General features: G+C 42.9%; 2 protein-coding genes across 8 annotated transcripts in view; both read right to left on the minus strand.

The window, feature by feature from the left end:
* Positions 1-7717: 7717 nt before the first annotated feature.
* Positions 7718-8770, minus strand: LOC109855679. Its single transcript, XM_020430161.1, has 2 exons — positions 8396-8770; positions 7718-8101 (listed from the first exon to the last, which is right to left on the minus strand). The coding sequence occupies exons 1-2, from the start codon at positions 8461-8463 to the stop codon at positions 7861-7863; spliced, it is 309 nt and encodes a 102-aa protein (XP_020285750.1). The 5' UTR covers positions 8464-8770; the 3' UTR covers positions 7718-7860.
* Positions 8771-9655: 885 nt separating this feature from the next.
* Positions 9656-19866, minus strand: part of LOC109855675 (protein furry) — a 32413-nt gene continuing 22202 nt past the window's right edge. For 6 of the 7 annotated variants that reach the window (XM_020430148.1, XM_020430147.1, XM_020430146.1 and 3 more), the window contains 23 exons: positions 18966-19070; positions 18745-18879; positions 18381-18649; positions 18135-18261; positions 17801-17991; positions 17081-17709; positions 16815-16983; positions 16432-16741; positions 16050-16353; positions 15441-15955; positions 15043-15351; positions 14770-14938; positions 14119-14291; positions 13943-14017; positions 13088-13261; positions 12869-13006; positions 12572-12753; positions 12310-12502; positions 11923-12180; positions 11343-11844; positions 10147-11261; positions 9917-10033; positions 9656-9841 (listed from right to left, as the gene is read on the minus strand). In XM_020430148.1, the coding sequence (XP_020285737.1) occupies positions 11098-11261; positions 11343-11844; positions 11923-12180; positions 12310-12502; positions 12572-12753; positions 12869-13006; positions 13088-13261; positions 13943-14017; positions 14119-14291; positions 14770-14938; positions 15043-15351; positions 15441-15955; positions 16050-16353; positions 16432-16741; positions 16815-16983; positions 17081-17709; positions 17801-17991; positions 18135-18261; positions 18381-18649; positions 18745-18879; positions 18966-19070 (5091 nt within the window). In that variant the 3' untranslated portion in view covers positions 9656-9841; positions 9917-10033; positions 10147-11097. The remainder of the gene's footprint in view (positions 9842-9916; positions 10034-10146; positions 11262-11342; positions 11845-11922; positions 12181-12309; positions 12503-12571; positions 12754-12868; positions 13007-13087; positions 13262-13942; positions 14018-14118; positions 14292-14769; positions 14939-15042; positions 15352-15440; positions 15956-16049; positions 16354-16431; positions 16742-16814; positions 16984-17080; positions 17710-17800; positions 17992-18134; positions 18262-18380; positions 18650-18744; positions 18880-18965; positions 19071-19866) is intronic. The other variant, XM_020430151.1, reaches the window with a different exon arrangement.

Raw genomic sequence — 19866 nt, forward strand, 5'->3', positions numbered from 1 at the left:
CCATAGCGTCAAGTAGAAAGTAATAGACAAAAATGTTGTAACACAATTAGAAAAAATTAACAAATGCCAGTCATCGAAGGAGTTTCGCTCTGTTTAGATAAAGAAACGAGTTGACATATTTTTATTTCGAATCGAGCAAGAGAGAAAATTGACAAAACAAATCTGAGAGCGCCGGTGACATAAAACGCCGACCGGAACGACTCTTAATTTAGTTCTGGGTGCAAGAGGTTAACACTGGGTGGAGACATACGTGGAAGCGCCTCCTTCTTGGGGGAGAACACCGTAAGAATACGTTGGCTCGTGTTTGGAGGGATGTCCTCGGGGATAAAGGGAGACAGTTCCTTCCGGAGACGGCGATCAGCCGCCCGTGCCTCCCGTCTCCCTCGATCGTGTTGCTATTCTTACATCGCCATTCGAATTCAAGTTACTCGCCTCGGTGTTGCTGAAAAGCTGGACGGTCATTCGATATTGTTCCGATCAAAATTGTCCAGCGGACACGTGAGTGTGCGCAGCTGTGTAATTTTTTTTTTTTAATTACGTCGATAAGTATAATTAATTCTTATAGGCGTCTTGTTTCTCTCTCTTGTAGATTTATTTCATGGAAGACGAAATGTCTTCCATGCGGCCGATAGAGCACCCTCTTTCTTTTTCTCTCTCTCTTGTCCATATCTATTTATCTACCGATCTCTAGCCCTTTCTGCTGGCTGTACGTTCGCAGACGCGCTCCTGTCAGCCAGTGTAGAGTTTCGTCGTGAAATTCGTAAATGAGCCCCCGTGACTCGCGCTTTTGAATGGAAGCCGACGGTTTTTTTTTTTTTTTTTTTTTTTGTTACGAAAGCTGCCACAGGATGCGGGTGCGTGCAACGGAGAAGGGGTGGCGACTCTCATTTTCGTTCTTTTTGGCGCTTTTTTTCTGACTCCCCCCTCCCCTCCGTCTCTTCTTTCTCTGTCTCGCGATGATCGGGGAGAAGGGGCGGCTTAGAGAGAAATACCGCCAGCTGATTGCCACCGTCGCGTCTTTTTGAAAAGAGGACCTCTCCGCAAAATGCGAGCACACGTGCTCGTGTGCGTGGAGCCGTCCCTTCTCGAGATTTTGCATGCCTGCTTGCCACCTGCAAAGACGTCTCTCTCTCTTTTTCTCTCTCTTTCTCCCGTCTCATATTCCGGAGTTTGAGTCTGACCCGGTCTCGCAATTAATATACCGAGTACTTCACATCCTCCCTTGTCCCGGGATCGTGTCTGTGGAGATCAATACGAAACGGGAAATGTACAGAAATAACGTTGAGAAATAAAAAAAACCACTCGGAACATTTCTTGCGAAACAGATCGCGTTTCTGAAATCCGTCATTTTGACGAGTCTGGTTGTTTAAATAAATCTGAACCACACACACACACACACACACACACACGAGCAAGCTCGACGTTCGATTTCGAGAAAGAGATTTTTATGCGTTTTATATCCGGACGTAAAAGAAAAAAAAATCATCAGCAATCCACACGCGCAACAGAAATAACTTGGTGACTACGGAGATAATTACTCATCCGGGATGTCGAGTGTGTTGATAATGACTTCCGTTCTTTGCTTGAAATATCGGAAGCGCCGTCGTGAAAATTTTCACGAAGGCGATACAAAAAAAAAAAAAAAAAAAACATGATAAAGAACAATCGCCAAAGCAAAAATTCTGTGAATCATTAATTTTTCTTCGCGCGTACAAGTTGCGAATACGCGCGGAGAAATTACACGTGGAAAAATTCTCTTTTCAACTTTATTTCTGCGCAATCGCGTGCTAACGTCTTTATTCCCTTTCTTTCGTCGCTGTTGCCCGGGTGCTCTTTATGGAGCGAGGTGGCAGGAAAAGGAAGTGAACTAGACGGTGAACGACTAGTCAAGGTCGCGTGATCTTGAAAGATAAACCGATGACCCGAGAAAGTTGCGCGCAAATCGACGACAAGCGTTTACCAATGCAAGTTTATGTTAAACAAAATAAAAATAAAAAAGTATATATATATATATATCAGATATAAACTGAACAATATATACAACGTTCGTTTATCCTGTCGTCGTTCGTACACGATACAAAGCTCGTGCAGAATACTTGAAGACTTAAAAATAACGAAGCAAGAGTTACGTTTCTGTTGCACGAACGTTTAAAACGGCTCCTAAAAAAAAAACAAAAAAACACCTTTATCGAACGAAGCGCGTCGAATAATCAAATTTATTCTCTCTCCCTCTCTCGTGGATCAATTCAATCTCTCTTCATCTCGGAAGTATATCTCCGTCATTTATCGCGGCGAAGGAAAAACATTTTCATCAATCTCCCCGCGATCTTTATCGGTATACATGTGTCGACGGGTGATGATGATGATCTTCATCGCTCCCGGCGGAAATGCCATTGTCTACCCTGTCACGGACGTTCGCCGCTGGAAAAACGGCACGAAGGGTGGCCGCTTTAAAGGGTCGGGGAGAGGGTCGCAGATACACAACCGAGTCACAGCGGTGGCAATGGGCACGCGACCGACACGCGCCCACCTTCCTCCGTCGTCTCATCTCCCGACGGCGGTCTCGAGTTCCCTTTTCCACTACCTTCCCTTTTAACACGCGCGCGCGTCTACAAGACGCGCAACGTGCGGCCCAACGCGCGCGATCATCTCCGGGGGGGAGGGTTCGAACCGTCCGTAGGGGGGATCCCGACACATCGGTAACACTGTGTAACGTAACCGGAGCAACTTTTTTTTTATTACATCTTTTTTATAAAATCTGAAACACACAAATTCGCTATTTTCCAGTAAAAGCTAATAAATGTTTCCGGTGACCGGAAATTTATCAAAGAAATAATTATTAAACGTGTACATTAATTACAAAAAAATTCTCCATGTTACAAATATTTTTAAAAATACATTTTTAAAAGTATTAGATTCCAACTTTATACATGTGTACTTTGTTTTAACTATTTCTTTATAACAAAATGTTCCCCCGGTGATGCTCGTCCGGTCATTGAGACATTCATTTGTTGCGATTGCAAGAACTTAATAAACTGCTTGAGTTGCGTTTACTAATTTACGTATATTTTTTAACACTATTATATAATAAAAAATCTAGATTACCTTCATACAGTTCGATTATTAATCTCCTTAGAAGCCGCTCTTCGGTACGTGCGTCACAATGTCTTATGTTAGGTATAGCAAAGTATAATATTAGATACCGTTAGAGAGGCGCATCTCTCTTTCGATGATATTTCGCCGCTATCAACAGGAATATTGCGATGTGTGTGCGCATCGGATGCGTTCGCGCGCGCGCGCGCGCGTGTTTGTGTGCGTTCCCATTCAGAAACTCTTCTTTCTAGTGGCCCATTGAAGAATCCGGCCAGTCGGTGCATCCGTTAAGCCATGTTATCTTAACACTTTGAGGCCCAGAAACACATCGGATTAATGCCTCACCACCTGCAACGTACACACAGCTCTCTCTCCGAGACGAAACAAGTCATCTGTTTCCGAGCGAAAATTTATACGAATTAAAAAATTCTACAAAATTCCTCAAGCCAAACTTCTTCAAAAATTTGTTGCAATTAATTCGAAGATAAATTAGAACAAAAATAAACAAATTAAACATCAGGTTCGACGAAGTTAAACGAATAATTGAACAAAAGAGAAACGTTCGGCTACATTTTCAGTTTTCTTCGGTCGATTTAACACCATATAACAAGAAATATAAATAAAAAATAACAAAGTTTTATATTAACAAATTGTCTTTTAACGTGAATTCAGGAGATTTGCTTCGAGATTTGCTGATGGAAACTTAGCTTCGCGTGATAACGAAAATCAGTTATAGTGAAGTCGGTAAAAGAATGATTAAGGTCGATGAGAAGACACACGAGAGTGCGATCTGTCGTAACGAGGAAAATCGGACATCTCTAAGTTTAGCTCGTATTTGCATGCGGATCAGGGACGAGTCGCCCGGGCGCCATAGAGATCGAAAGATTTTGAAATGAAAATTTTGAAAGAAAAGAATAAGTTGACGTTGGCGCGAATTCTCGTTGTGCAAATAAACCTTCTCGTTGGTGAAATAAAAATATGCGTTTCGAGATTGCGCTAAGTACCGTCGTGAATTACAATGTTTTCGATCTGACGTTAATCGGGCGCTTGGCAAGCGCCTTCTGTAAGAAGTTGCACAAGGACATGCCTTTACTACGATCCACAAATACTAATTTCGTAATCACCAACGCCCCACCAACTTTTATCTCTCGTCCATTAACGACGGGCACGAGCGGGAAGCGCGTGTTCTGTTTAAAGTTTATCCTTTCGTGACGAGAGTTTCTAAGTTTCTCCGGACGCATTTCGCTCGAACAATTGTCTCGTCAAATCAGATTCTGCCCAGAATATCGAACGATCAAGCGAGATCGTTATCAGAACAATCTGCTGCAGAAACATGCTGATTACATAGAAAAAAAAAGAGATAAAAAAAAGTTAACGAAGTAATTCAATTGATTGAAAATAAAATATACTCTCGAGAGCTCTTCTCCAAGTGAAAAATCTTCACTTGTAGAAATCATTTAACAGAAAAATTGCTACCTTTTATGCCGCGTGTCGAAGAGAGCAAAAATAACCACCCTCTCTCCTCGCCCTCCCTCCGCGTCCTAACGTCATAATTAAAGACAGGTGTGCGACGAGGGAGCCCTTAATAGAAGCGGCAAATGGAGCGAATGCGCGCGACGACACTCGTAGGACGTTATTAAAAATCTGATTAACAGAGAGACATGCCAGCCAGACTGGCACTTCGAGTTCCCGAATCGAAAATGTCGCAACTTTACACGGCTGCAACAAGTTTAGAGGCGAATTTTGGCCAATTACCAGCGATAAAACGATAACCACAACCACGACAGATAGATCGCGCGTCTTGGCATGGCACGTGCTTATGTATCCGCGCCTCGATTTAACTATCGCGCCGTTTATATTACACACGTCCGTGTCTACCTGTCGGGTAAACGAGCGAGAAACCGAATGGATACGGCTGACCGATGCCAACGGATCAAAAAATAGATCGCAACCTGTTCGAAATAACACCGAAGTGACACTTTATGACGCGCGAACGCGATTCGAACAAACATTATTATGGAATTATTGCAGATTTGTGAATCATCAATAAAAAAAAAACTGTTCATTTGAATGCGACGCCGCAATTTATTGTCAATATTAAAATTAATATAATCGTGTCACTTTTTAGTTCCATTTTCTAGTAAACTTAAGAAACGTAATTAATCAAAATAGTTACTAGTATTTAATTAATTATTAAATATATTCATTTTTTTGTTTTTTCTATTTTTAATATTTTCAATTAAAGAAATTTAAATTACTTTAACATTTTTCAACTATCAATCTCTCTTTCTCTCTCTCTCTCTCTCTCTCTCTGTCTCTCTTAATTCGCGCAGGTCAAGCGGAGATCACTTCGCGACCGCGAAGGTGTCTAAGCCCGAAAGAAGGAAGGAAATCTAATTATAGAAGTCGTTGTGTGCCGCGTGCTCCCGGCGGAGAGACGACGATGGAGGGTGTGAGTGCGGGTGCACGAATAAGAATCGGTTGTGCATTGGGCGGCCATAAAATGCAGCCTGCATCCGCTCGACGCAGATGTACCGCGGAACGGGGTTCGGTTCTCCTACGGGGAGAGTCCGCAAAGGATCTCTCCTCTCCGTTTCTCCGGGGGGGTTACGCGGCCTACCCCGAAATACACGCGGGACAATGAACTAGGAAGATCCGCGAGACGCGATTAATCGCGAATCGCGCGCGGCTCGTGTCCTTGAACCCTCTCCGGTTATTACCCCCCCGATGTACGTGTGTGTGCGGCGCTTCAGGAAAGGTTGAAGCTAGATTATTTTTAATTTGTTTATTTTATTGTAGTTTTTTGATGTTTGAGATAAGATTCCCCAATGACACCGAATTGATTTCACATTTGCGAGTACTCATTTCTCTCTCACGAAAACTGGAACACCGGAAAAACGATTAAAAAGCGTATTATCTCACGAGCGATGGCAATCGGTACACTTTAGTTGATTTCTTTTTTTCATCGAACATTAAAGCAACACGCGCTATCTTGTCGCACGCCGCACGTTTTCGTTCATTACGTCGCTCATTCATCCAGGGAGCCATGTGGCTCATTGCTAACCCGTACGGCACTTCCTGTCTTGTACCGCGATAAAAAAAAAAAAAAAAAAGGGACTCTGACACAAGTTGTACCGCGCGGATTCTTGACGCCGAATTCGGGCAGAGCATCAGCAGAGTGTCGCAAAATTGCGAAAAAAAAAAAAAACAATCGGAATTCGGACGGAGCATGTCTGAACGTAAAACCGGACATGTGTAAAAAAACGAAAAAAAACGTAATGCGAACGTAAACTAAAGATATCTTCTGTCTTGAAGATTTTCTCGTGGCTTCTTTTCGCAACGCGAATGAATGTGTTTCCCTTTGATTCCGCTAACGTAAGCTCTTGCCGATTGTTTTCTGGAGCAAAGACCGACGTCGACGAGTTCCAGCTGCTAGATCTCGCGCGTGATCAACCTCATGCCCGGCAAGCTGCGATTATTATTGTTTCCCTTTTTTTCCACTTTCTCTCTCTCTCTCTCTCTCTCTCTTGTTTTCTCCTGCTTTCTCTCTCTTTTTCTCGAAGTAGCCGAGTGCATGCCCGTGACGTGGCCATGTAAGGGCTAGGCGGGGGTGCCGGAGACGCTAATTTTAGATCGACTCCCGTGCTTCCAGGAGTCGGCTCGGCGCGAATCGGCAGCTGGTGAATTCGACGAGCTGCCTCGCCGCCGCCGCCGCCGCCGCCTCGCGCGCACGTGAGTCCGGTACAATTGGTGTCGCGCAAAACACTCTCTCACCGGTCATCCCTTTTCTCGTTTCCTCTCGTCTCGAAGGAGACCGAATATGTCGCTCCGTGTATAGTCCAGCTGTATCCCACGACTCTTCCCCATCTCCGAAATATGAGCCACAGATCGATCGATATCGATATCGACTACTGAGTTTCTCAGGTTTTCGGAGATAAGTGACCGGACATGCACGACTGGCCGGATATATTTTATCAAAGAAATCTATAACAAAGCATTTGAGTATAAAGTTAAAAAATCAACAATTAAAAATACATTGAGAATTGTTTAATGTTTACACATCTAATAATTATTTCTCTAATAAATGTAAATAATTACAAATACACGTGTGTGCGGTAGTTTCCTGATATACTTTTGTAATCTCTCTACACTCTTGCGAGTTAATTAAGAAATGTGTCGCCCGCGGAATAGAACCCGATGTCACGGAGAAGAACCGGAAACGGTGCGGAGACTTTGAGAGAAGCGTCAGAAAGAGGACCGCGGATAAAAACACATCCGACTCATCCTTTCGCTTCCGACGTGGAAAGGGGAAACGGACGCGCGCGCGCGTGCGAGAGAGCGTTTCTTTGAATGTGCGGCAAAGGCTGTGCCAAAGATCTCGTGGCAGCTGAGGATCGATCATGAATCAGGATAAACATAATTAGGTCTAATTGAATGTAACTAAAAGAAATCCATAAATTTTTTTATAGATAAAATTATTAATTTTTTTTTTTCAATTGGACATCAAAAAAGGAAGGACCTTGTATTTAGTACAATTTTACAAATTAGTATTCTTATATTGTAATTGATAATAAATAATATGACATTTTTAAAGGTTTTTTTTATGATCAGCATGATGTAATGTTCGTTGCGTAAAAAAAAAAAGTTCACGTGATTCACGATCAACGCCCCGGTGCAGCGGATGTTTAAAGCCGTTGAAGAAAGCGAGGTGGTGGTTCCTGTCGTAGCTTTCCCCTCGTCCCACCGCGCGCTTCTCGCGGTCTTTCTTCACCCGGTCAGCGCGCAACCACATAGGAAGCACATTTCGGCGGATGTGATGTTTAGGACAGAATCACCCCATGCGACTGACAAAAAGCTCAGCGCCGTATAAATAGGCGGTGGTGGTTGTTGCCATATCGCGGTTAGCCGGTCGTAAACCGATATCACGCTTTGACCCACATAACTTGAATTGATTGTTTGTGAACCAACGACGGGTCGACCGACTTTTTTTGTCGGTAAAATGTGTCTCCTGAAAAGAACAAAGTTATATAATATGTCACAGTTTGTATAATATAGTTATTTGATTTTTTCTACAATATTGTTATCAGAGAGATCGCATTGACTCATTAAATCTAAAACTGTCACATGTTTTAATATTTTATATCTTTGACATAAACGTCCGACCAGTGGCGTTTCTTCAGTTATCAGGACGTTTATCTTGCACTTCTGTTGTTTTTTTTTTTTTTTTTTTTTTACTGAAACTATTCAAAACTGTTTTCAAACTCTGAGGAAGAGTTAAATTAAGATTGTTTAAGACTTTTACATGTTTCGATTTTGATAAGTCCGACACGTGGGACTGTCGTTTCTCTTTTCGGGCTCCTGCTGAGGCATCGTGAGACCTCCCGGCGTCGCGCTCGACCCGCATGTGTACGAGCGAGGGCCCTTTCTGCTTTTCGGATTGTTTCAAGCGGTCTTATTATTCAATGCTGAGAATGAGTAGGAAAAAAGTCATCAGATCCGCGGACCAACGCACGGTTCACACCTCCTCGGTGTCCTCCGCGGGAATTGTAAATAGATATCTTTTTTACGTTCGACAACATGACTCCGGTGTCCTCCGCGGGAGAGTCCGGGCGACACACCACCGGGCATCTTTTCGTTTTTTTTTTTTTCATTGTTCGCTTTTGAAAATATTAAAATAACAAAAGTATATCGTATGCACAACGTTCGGTGGTTAAGTGCAAAGGTCGGTTAAATGCGCGATCGGGAATAGCGATGCGGTGTTGCTTGGTGCATATATTCTCTTGAAGAGGGAGAGGTATATCACCTGCTCCTATTGTTTAACGCGCGGAATGAGCCGGCGTCCGGTGCGCCTGGACCAGATTGCCGGCCGGCGCGTGCCCGATTCGCGGAAATCCGACACTTACTTTTACGACATTTAGCAGCGGTGTGTGTGTGTGTGTGCGGGCACTTGAAAATCTTTCTCTAGAAAAGCTGCACTCGTCTCATGTTGCAGGCACGTGAAATCAGTTTCTTTTCTTTTTTTTTCTTTTTTTACGCGGAGAATTTTAACTCTAGAAAGAAAAAGTGAGTTAAAACACAAATAATTTGACAAATATATAAAATGTAAAGACCGTGCAAAATACTTGAATATCGCAACAAATTTAATTTTTTTAAATGTTATTGAATAAGTACGTAAAGAAATATCCTCATTAAAATGTGAACGTTTTGAACAGCATAATCTTCATGTCGAAAACGTCGTAGAGCCATTTCGGTCTGAAGATCATGTCCAACCCGTGGACGAACTGATGTCCTTCGAAGACGTACGAGACCTGTTGAAGTTTACGAAAGCGTGTCTAATTTAACGCCGCAGCTTATCCTACACAAGCGCGGAAAATCCGAGAAATTTTCACACATCTCGGAGATACGCATTTTCTTCATCTTTAAATATTTCTATTACATTACACGTTCGAGCTGTGTAATAAAGCATGTGTTAAAGCGATTCCTGATATTATCCAGATACGCTTGTTCCCGTCGACGCGAACGAGCGAGGGGAGAGAGCTGAAAATATACATAACAAACTAACGTCGACTGGAAAGCGCGGCGGCTGCACGCGACTCGCCGCGATATAGAAGAACACGCTGACGGTCACATATGGCTCGGGATACGCAAGCGTCGGCACGCTCCAGACAACCTGATACAAGTAAAATTCGACGGTCCCTTCTCGATTTAGGCTAACGAATTGTACATGGAACATCCATTTCTTCAGGGCCTGCCCGAGAAAAAGATCGATAGTAACATTCGTTACGCGTCTTTCACGCGACGGTCGATTTTTCAAAGTTGTTACCGGTAATTGGTTCCATCTGTACATCTCCTTTTCCACACATCGTAGACCGTTTCGCGCGCTCATGTTGCCGCACGTGGGCCATTTTATTCCAAGATGGCTGAGTGAAACGTGGTGATCCTAAAGTAAACGAGTTCACGCGCTGAGTAATCAATGCGTGAAAAAATTATATCGTGTTTCAATGATAATAAAAAAATTTACACAGTTTTTTTTTGCACAAAAGGTTAACGAACCATGACGGTGGCGATTCTTATCGCGGCGTCGATCGCGGAATCCACAAATCGTTTCGCAAAATGCGTCACGTCCTGGCAATAAGCGAGGTACTGACGATCCTCCGCAGGCCACGAATTGTACATCGACCGTCTCCTCCGCGCAATCATCTCGGACAAATTATTTTTATTGGAAAACAACTCGCACAGAAAATATCACGCGTGTTCGAGATTTTTCGATTATTTATTCTGTCGAATTTACAGTCGATAAGTTACGTTCGTCGCATTAAAAAACAGAACATAGAGAGTCGTCAACATACACGTTATATATTAAATATCATAGATATATATATATTCGTTATATATATTCGCCTAGCTAAATAACAAGCTGTCTCATATACGTGTTTACTTTGCCAGATCGAGAATCATTGCATATTCCGCGTGCCGAACTCTCTTCATTTCTGGATATTTTCCTTCTATTTATATATTCGGAATTTCATGGAATATAAAAATATCCGGAAATAAAGCGAGATGCGCAAACTATTTAGCGACTCTTGATCCTGATAAAGTGAAAACACATATGAAATAGCGCCTTGTACACCGCGCCAAAAGGAATCGTCAACTTGCGAAAACAGGCTACCATTACATTCCTGCGATTTTTTTTTTTTTTTTTTTTTTTTTTGTATAGGACAGAGATTTTTTTCCTCACCGTGGGAACGAGATCTTTGTCTCATATAAAAATCACTCGAAATCACTTCTGTAAGAAAAAAACGCAGCTATGTAACATCAGCAGTTTGTGAATTAGTTTGGCGCAGAGCACTAGAAAAATGTACATATATAATTTATCTATTATCGTATACAAGATACCTACACATACACAATGTAAACAATCATATATGTGAACTACTGTGGAATTAAATTATACCGATACATGTACGCCGACTTACGTTAAATACTAAGTCGTTAAAGCTTATTTTAACAGTCATTTTTGGAGTGATTAGAGTGGTCATGCTGATTGCGCGCTGCTTTGGTAGACGCTTCCAGTCCCGTTACGGCCGCCAATACCTCGAACAAGCTTTCCATCAGTCTGCCAAATATTTCTGACATCTCCTCATCTTTCCTTGTCACCACGAATATATCTAAAACATGATGATAATAGCGCATATAAAAAGATGCGTGTAAAACTGTAAATTATTTAACGCGATTGTGGAAAAACTCACCCGATCTGTCCTGACCTATGTACTTGCAATACATATTAACAGCAGTAGTTACATCATCGTCGTCGTGAAAAGGATCTCCGGGCCATTGCGCCCTGTGCAATCTTACGGCTTCGAGTGCCGGACACCATCGAGCGTTTCTCAATAGTTCGGCAACTCGGGCGACTTCCTCCCCAGCTCCGATACCCGGTAGAGGACTAGGACTTGGTGTCGGAGTGGGTGTTCCACGTTCGCTCTCGGTGCTCTCCTCGAGAGCTCTGCTTAAAGCTATTTTCATATTGGCAATCTCGACGGATAGATCTTGCAAGGGAATTTGTACGTTTCTAGCGGCGTTCATTAGCGCTCCTAGCATTTTGTTCGATGCCTCGATCAGCAACAAAAGCTGAAAGTGGAGCTTGTAGAGCGCTCGGCCCAGGTCTAACAGCATCTCCTCGACGCCCGCTTCCGTGGTATGACTGCCGCCTAACGCTTGAAGTTTGGCGGTTGCTTTAGCTGCCTCTAAACACTGAAAAAAAATCAAATATTGCGATAATTTGTTTTAAAACGTTTTTATTACGAAATACACGTGGTTGACAAAACTCACTTCTGTGGCGTGGTCCTTCCTGTCCAAAAATGTTTCGAGATGTTCCTGCACTTCCAGCATTCCAAAACGCAACGTTTCGTTCAATCGTTGATTCGCGAATATAGCCACTGAGAACCACACCAGAGGCGGCTCGGCTTTCGTACTGAGCAGCTCGGCGTGACTAGATAAGTGGCAACCCAGATGGGCCGATGCCGGGCTGCCGTTGCAGAGCAAAGCGCTCGACTCGCGTGTAAGACCGACCGACTTACTGCTCACATCCTGACGAAACGGAATGTTTTCATGTTTTCGCATAAATTTGTTGAAATTATTACGTAATTTACAAATATTTTTCGTAAACTATAAAGTTTGAACAACGATTGATGAGCAAGTTTTCTTCAGAATACCTACTCTTAAAATTTTGCTCAGCAACTGGAAGAAGCTCAAAGTGTTGTACGGAGCTTGAGTGATAAGACTTTGAATTTGCTGTCTCCAGATTTCCTCGGCATCGTCCCGTACAACCTGTCGGAAAGGCATCAAAGCGGACAGATTGGGCGACGCGTTGCAGGGCGTCACATCACCGAGATCTCCCGCGCTCGAGCCGCTGTAATTGAAGAATTCAAGTAAATCGATTAATATGCGCGCTTTCAAAAGCTTTCACACAGAAACTTACGATGTGTCAGACCTTGTGGATGAGTCGTGGCGCGTTCGACTGGGTATCAACGAAAGGGAGGACGGCGGGAACATTCCTGGAATACTGTTCGCTTCCTGGCTCGTTCCGGATCCTCCCGGCACTTCGTCCAACGGTGATTCCGATCCGGCCTCGTCGTCTGATGACTCTTCCGCGACACCACGCTGTGCAGATAAAATTCGACAATTAAAAACGACTAAGAAAAGAAATCAAAATCTAAAGAAATAACATAAAATATAATAAAGAGAAAAAAATCTAATAGAAACTAATTTCGCGTACCCGCGTTGTATGTTTGCTGGACGATGGTGTCTTTTCGCTCAAACTTTCCTCGAAATGACGTAGACTTGGTTCTCGTTCTTCTCCCTCGCTAAGAGGACGACGTCGAACTCCCCAATTGAAGTTATCGGTACTCTCACCCTGTGAGATGATAATCAACAAAGTCGACGTTAAAATTATTCTTTATAAAAAAAAATTACAATTAAAGCAACAAGATCTTGCCTCAACACTTTCGCTTTCATATTCAAGGAAGTCGAAGTCCTTGAAGACGCCAAACTGTTCATCGTCTCGTCTAGATCCTCCGCTCAGATCGTTGTTCGCGCCAGAAACCTCTTCCATGGAGGAAGTCATGGACGATTGTCTTTCCATCAAGTCCGAACTTTGACTGAATATCACCTGTGAACGAATTATATTATTATCAACAAAAAGCGTATAAAAAAAAACATCAAAAACAGTCGACTGACAGTTCGACAATAGCTCAATTCTGACGAACTACGTGAATTTACTTTGATCAGCAATTGTGCGTATATTCGTGTCGTACACAATGACGATACAACTGCACAGTACAAGAGTGCTTTCACAACTATCTGCGCTTTCAGATTCTAAGCAACAATATCTTGATTCAGCAAGTCTTCGAGAAGAAAAAATCGCAGATGCGACAATTAATATATACAGCAATCTGTATGCGTTACATACATCTCGAGTTTACAGACGCAAGAGAAGAAATATATTCCTGCAACGGTGTGCGAGTGAAAAACATTTTTAATGAAGCTAACTGAACTGAAGCGTGACGCTAGTACGATTTACACAGCTGTAAAATTAACGAGTACAAAATAATACTCGTACTATCGTGAGATACATTGTGCATTGATTGTTGCATTTAGAAGTAACCTTTTTTTACCTTGCTATACAATGTCATTGAACTAATGTGCTCATCCTAAAAAGGGGTACATAATGAGAGTAAGTTGCGTTTTTGTTTTTTGTTTTTGATAATTCGCGCAAAAACCGTAGAAGATAGAAAAGAAGATGCTACTCGAATTTTACTAGATTGAAAGTGCATCGCGAATAAAAACGTACCGATGGGCTCTTTGGCAATCCAACTCTCTGACCGCACGTCGTTAAGAGATTCACCAGGCATTCTCTGACACGACCCTGTATTCAAGAAATTAATTTAATTTAATTTCGCAATCAGTGATTACATAGACACTATAAAGAACAATCTTATTATTCGAATCGCTAGCTAAACTACGTACTTGTGACATCCAAGGTTTCTTCCATCCCGCGATGGCACTATTATCAGCCGGAGACAAAGATAACGAGCAATGCGGAGAACCGATTGATTTTTCCTCGGTACCCTGGCGTATTAACCAGCGTCGACCAATCACTGGCGTTTGAGACAAGTCGAATGTGAAGTCCATTGTCCTTCCTACATACGTAAAACAAACATTCAGTCGAAACATTGCGAGAAAGAGCCACGCTTTAAAAATAAGCGCCTATATTTCTTTTTGAAAATAAAAAAAGTGAGATTGTTTATTAGCATTTTTTTGAAAACTTTAGCTTCACCAAAGAAACTCTTACGTATCTTGAAAATTCCAGATATTGCTCGTAAATGTTTAAGAAGCACAAGTAGCAGCTACGTATGTAATTAAACATAATGTAATTTGTGATTATTGAGAAAAATGGTTTTATTCTACGAAGAGCGCGATGTTACAATCTATTGCTATTGTTGTTCTTGTCGCAACCTACGGATATTACGTAACAAATCATCCGTGTGCCGTGTATGCATGCCGCGTTGCAAAAAGAGAGAAAACAAAATCTATATAACACACTTAAGAAAAATTAATAGATTAACAAAATATTAAACCTATCAATTGTTAATTAGTATACGAAAGTGTTGACTTTACCCGGTAATTCCTTCTTGGTGAATATCTCTGTGTCGGTGAAGCTAGGATGCGGCGACGACAGTGAAGAATCCCAAGACGAACCGTGCATCGACGTCGGCGGTGCTACGAGCGTCGACGATCTCGTCACGACAAGCTTCAAGATCTTGAGCGCTTCTTTCCACTGAGCGCCCTAAAGCAGATAATTGATTTGCTCATTAGATAGAGTTATACACTCGAATACATGATATAAATTTCACAATCAATATATTGAGAGATTAAGATATGCAGATTTACCTCAACGTATTTGGATATTACTCTTAGGAGCTCGGTATTGATCGGCTGCGCGGCTGCGGACGCCAGATCCACATAGTGCAGCATGCAGTGTATAATACTGAGTACAGGCAACGCCACGCTGCTCGGACCCTTTTCGAGAAACTCCACGAGAAATGCGAGCATGTCAAAGCTGAGATGAGCGTACGAATCGTACAGATATTTCACCACACATTTGGTCCATTGGAAGCTTTCCTTGCTGAAAGTACGGCGGCTGTATAAAGTCATGACTGTGCCAAGATTTTCCAATTTCTTTCCTTTTTCTGCACTCACCTGTATGAAAAAAAAAAAATTAGCGCGTGTAACAAATATAATAATAATATGAATGGGTTTTTGTAGTAAATAAATGAAACGAATCTCACTTGCGCAATGTTTTCGGCGCTTCTGATGCAAAGTTCGTTTGCGTCTTCGTAGTTCAGCAACATGTAAGGTAGCAACGACACAACGTTCATCGGGAACGCGAGGCTTTGCGTGGGATCTACCACCGGTAGATCGAGCAGAGGTGTAAATTGAGAAAGCAACGTAACAACCGGCTCGTATGTGTTCGGACTGGTGCATCCTTTCAACAATAGCGCGTGTACACCAGGAAACGAGGTCCATCGTAACTGCTGTTGCAATTTCTCGACTTTGTCCCGAGCGTCCGGTCGATCGAGCGGTAATCTGTGCAGCACGCGACTGAGAAGTCGCAGCGCCAACAGAAATTCGTGTTCGTAATCCGATTCGAGCAGAGACACCGACAACCAGAACAACTGCGCCAGTATCGTCATTTTATCATCCTGTGTCGCGGAATCACCCAACAATTTCAAAGACTGCGCCGATCTCGATCTAGAGAGATTCGAATTAGGGTACTTGTTGCCGCCAACTCTGTTCTCCAATTCTGCAACAATAAAGTTTTCGAAGAATTCGTGAGTTATATGACTATAAGATGTAATTTATGTGATTTATGCAACGAGAAGCATTATCATAATGACCTTTTATCTCGTTAACAGCAGTATTTCCACCACTGGATCTCTTCATACAATAGCTGACCGAGTAACTTGTGCTTCTAGTGTGCCCGCCTTGATTCAAGTGAGATACCACGTGAGGTCCAGTCGGATAACCATTCCCACCTCCTGGACTCCGTTTTCCTCCGATTACATGACCCGACACGGGATCCTTGTTGTTTAAATTGGGCGTGGATTTGAAGATTTCTTTCATGAAATCGAGCGGTCTAAAGTCTGACTCGAGCGAATCGACAGCCGCCTCCAGTGTCAGCAACAATTCCGTTACATATCCCTGTAGAAATATAAAACAAAATAATTTAACATTCTGATTATCGCAAATTTCAAGCTATAGCCAAACGTCTAATCGTACCTGCATGTCTTCGCCCTGCTCGGCCACAGTTTCCACCAGTCTGGATAAAATATCAGATAACATCCTGGACGTTATCGGAACACGCAATGCCCGAAAAACTTGCAGGGATCTTCCGGCGTAGTGTCTGGACGAACAGGAAAGACCCAACTGCAACGCGGTTTGTGCCCATCTCTGACTGACTAACGCGTGAGGCAACGAGTCTCTGAAGACACGTAACACATGCCGCAACAATACCGTGAGTTGTTCGGCGCTACGGACCCACCACACCTTGGCAGTCATGTCCTCATAATTCCACAGCGGTTGATTTGTCCTATTACGAAAATCAATATTGAATTAGGAGAGTCTTATTTGTCTCTGTGTGAGTAGGTAATTAATATACAAACCTAGACGCGAGGAAATTAATTAAGGACTTAATAACATCTTGTATCGGCATGTTGGGACCCGGCTGAGGACCGGTCCAATTATGCGCGTCTTCCGGCGTTACAATGACAGGCGGCACCGCGTTTGTTGCCGTTCCGTTCGAAGTCGGCCAACTGTTGCACACAGTCGAGTCTGTTTGGAAATTACATAGATTTGTTGTAGTTTTCATTTAAGTGCACAACTGTAGAATATTTTGTAAACTACTTTAATTAAATTGAAGATACTGTACCGTACGTATGAGAGTTTCCACAATCGTCTGTTGTCGAGTAATTTACGTGATTCATTGAGACCGGCGGAGTTGACGTCGAATTCAGCAAGGTCGCGTGAGTCGGCGTAACATCCGCGGCCGAAGACGGTAACGGCGGCGGAGGGGGTGGTGGTGGAGGTGGCGGAGGTGCGGGTGGACACGTTGAAGAATCAGGAGGCATCGGCGGCGGAGGCGGTGGCGGTGGTGGAGGTGGCGGTGGTGGTGGCGACGAAGGCGGCGGTGACGAAGACGACGGCGGCGGAGTTGTGGGCGGCGGAGCCGAGGGAGGACCGTATAGGTAACTGTCGAATTCCGGATCCACCTCGGTAAAGTTGTGCTCCAGCACCGGCAAAGCTGGCGTAGACAGTCCCAATCCAAGTTGCTCCGTCTTCGAAGCGAGGAGCACGCGCGCCACACCGAGATGATCGCGGTGATCGCCTAGCACAACCAGCAGATTCAGCAGAAGACAACGACAGTGATCGCGCACCAGCGGTCTCGAATGATCCAGACCGAGGAAAACTATGTGCAGCATCAAAGGAACGTGTATGGCCCAATCGAGTTGGATGCCGTCAACGACAACGTCAGTGAGCAGCATTACGGCTATGTTGCACCTATTAACAATAATGGATTATAAATTACATTAATATGCGTTGAAGAAATTAAATATCTTATCAAGTGAAGGAGAGAGAGTTGCACAATCACCTGTGAAATCCACTTATCGGTTGAGAACTATCGGGCAAGTATTCGGTCAAAGGTGCAAAGTAGCCTCCGTATTCCGGCATCGGCAAAGGATGCGGTTGCGGAATATCGAACTTCTCATCGACGCACGGCATTTTCCCGTTCACTCCAGGAGGCACGTTACGAGCGACGTAGCACGACTCGTCAGTAGTTAACTTAAAGTAATTTAAAAGATCTCTTCATCTTTCGTAAGACAGATTAAATTCGTAATAACGCAATTTCTCGGGTTCGCGATAATTTCGTTCAGTTTTCATCATTAAAAATAAAAAACAAGTTTTAATTGAGTTATAAAACGTACTTCGGCTTCCGTAGTCGGAGTTGACAGATCATCCGGAAGTACTGGCGGACCGCTCGCAGTCCTCGTTTTTTCTGCTCTTGGCGTTTGAAACCCCGCGAGTGCTCGCAGTGCGGTGTCGGATTTCGAACTGTATGACATAAAGGTGTTTTTACAACATTACATAATATCTTAATGTTTCTTTTCAGAAGATTTGTATATGTAGAAGCTAAAAGTCACACGAGAAATTCGACTGTTAAAAATGCTAACCCAGTTTTGACGGGATCTTCTCCGGAGTGTCTTTTCGTATGAATGGTACCCTTCTCGACGCCAAGATCTCGGGGCGGATTAGCGGGATCGGCAGCGGGCGCGTCGCTGTGCGACGAGGCTTTCCTCATGCTCGTAAGCCGATAAAAGGGCGGCGTTTCCGTTCGTTCAATTAAACAATTCAAAGTCTCGACCGTTTCCAGTTCCGTCATCATTTCGTCGACGAGGCGATCCGGACGGGCCCGCGCCAGATACAGCACCACGCGTTTTGCCTAAACAGAGAGAATTCAATTCCATCCAAATCTAGATATCCGACTTTGTTTCTCTTTCTCATAACAATCGTGAGTTTATGCGGAGTTTCACTTACGTATGGTAATAATTCTTGAGGTGCCATACCAGAGACAATAATCAAATAGCGAATGATGACTTTGAGATTGTTTGGCCAACATCCGCACAAGGTCGCCCAAAGCTCCTCCGTCTCTTTGGGATGCTCGTCTGAGAACTGCGAAATATTTAAATCAAACGCTTATGTAAGGATTTTAATGAAATACCGGTGTTGCTTTGTTTGAACGAGAAATTATCGAGCACCTTAGCCGTGATGTAGAAGAGATTGTTCAGCACCATCTCCGTCGCTTCTGCGCTGCCCCAACCTTCTCTTCGCGTCCCTCCACGTGTCACGTCGCTCGTATAATACTGCGAAAAGAAGTCAAATTATTTCGAGAAAACATCGCGGATTTGTTGTATGTGCGCAATTCTTGGGAAAGATTGTTTCAGCATTAATTGCAAAAACTTTCATTTGTCGAGCGTGTCCCGTAGCAGTAAACAACATTTCATTACTACACTTACGTTTTCTTGATACGATTTCTCCCTCTTTTTTTTCTTTTTTTATTTATATTACGATTTTTCTCTGAAACAGGTACGAAAGAGAGAAAATACTCAAAAATATCAAAAAGCTTTTTTAAAATTAAAGTTTGAAAATTAACTGAATGAAATAAAAACAAGAATGTTTTCAACAAGCTCTGCCGAGCTTATAAAGCTCTGGCTGGTTACGCAGAGAGCTTTATTCGAAAATTTCAATTTGTGAAATTTAAATGGTTTACGATTTTTACGTCCGTTCATTACACGCGAAACAAATGCTGCCCGTGATAATAACAAGAATGATACGTGGAGAAAGTAATAATAATATTAGTGGAGAAATAAAAAAACAAAAAAAAAAAGAAGCAAAGTGGATATTGAAAATCGATTGCGCCATCATCTACTACACAAGCTAAAACAAACGCACTACTGCTATTCTGAACTGCAATCCTCTTTCGATTGAGGCGATCAGGATTATTACCATCGCCGATAATTGTTCGATGGAAGACAAATGCGCGTTACACCCGTTGGTTTCAGATTACACGAGTAGATCGTAAATCTCATTCACACACACATACACATGCGCGCACACAATTGTAAAGCTTTTCTTTAAAATTTATATTTATGTAATATT

Source organism: Pseudomyrmex gracilis, unplaced genomic scaffold (assembly GCF_002006095.1).
Source record: "Pseudomyrmex gracilis isolate BER0280 unplaced genomic scaffold, ASM200609v1 scaffold_95, whole genome shotgun sequence".
NCBI classification, from domain to species: Eukaryota; Metazoa; Arthropoda; class Insecta; order Hymenoptera; family Formicidae; genus Pseudomyrmex; species Pseudomyrmex gracilis.

What these genes read in the sequence shown, in the direction of transcription:
- LOC109855679 (XM_020430161.1), bottom strand. Translation starts at nt 8,463, where the DNA reads ATGCCTCAGCAGGAGCCCGAAAAGAGAAACGACAGTCCCACGTGTCGG. An exon ending in ACTTATCAAAATCGAAACAT is followed by an intron (nt 8,102 to 8,395) that starts GTAAAAGTCTTA and finishes TGTTCTTTTCAG; the next exon opens with GAGACACATTTTACCGACAA.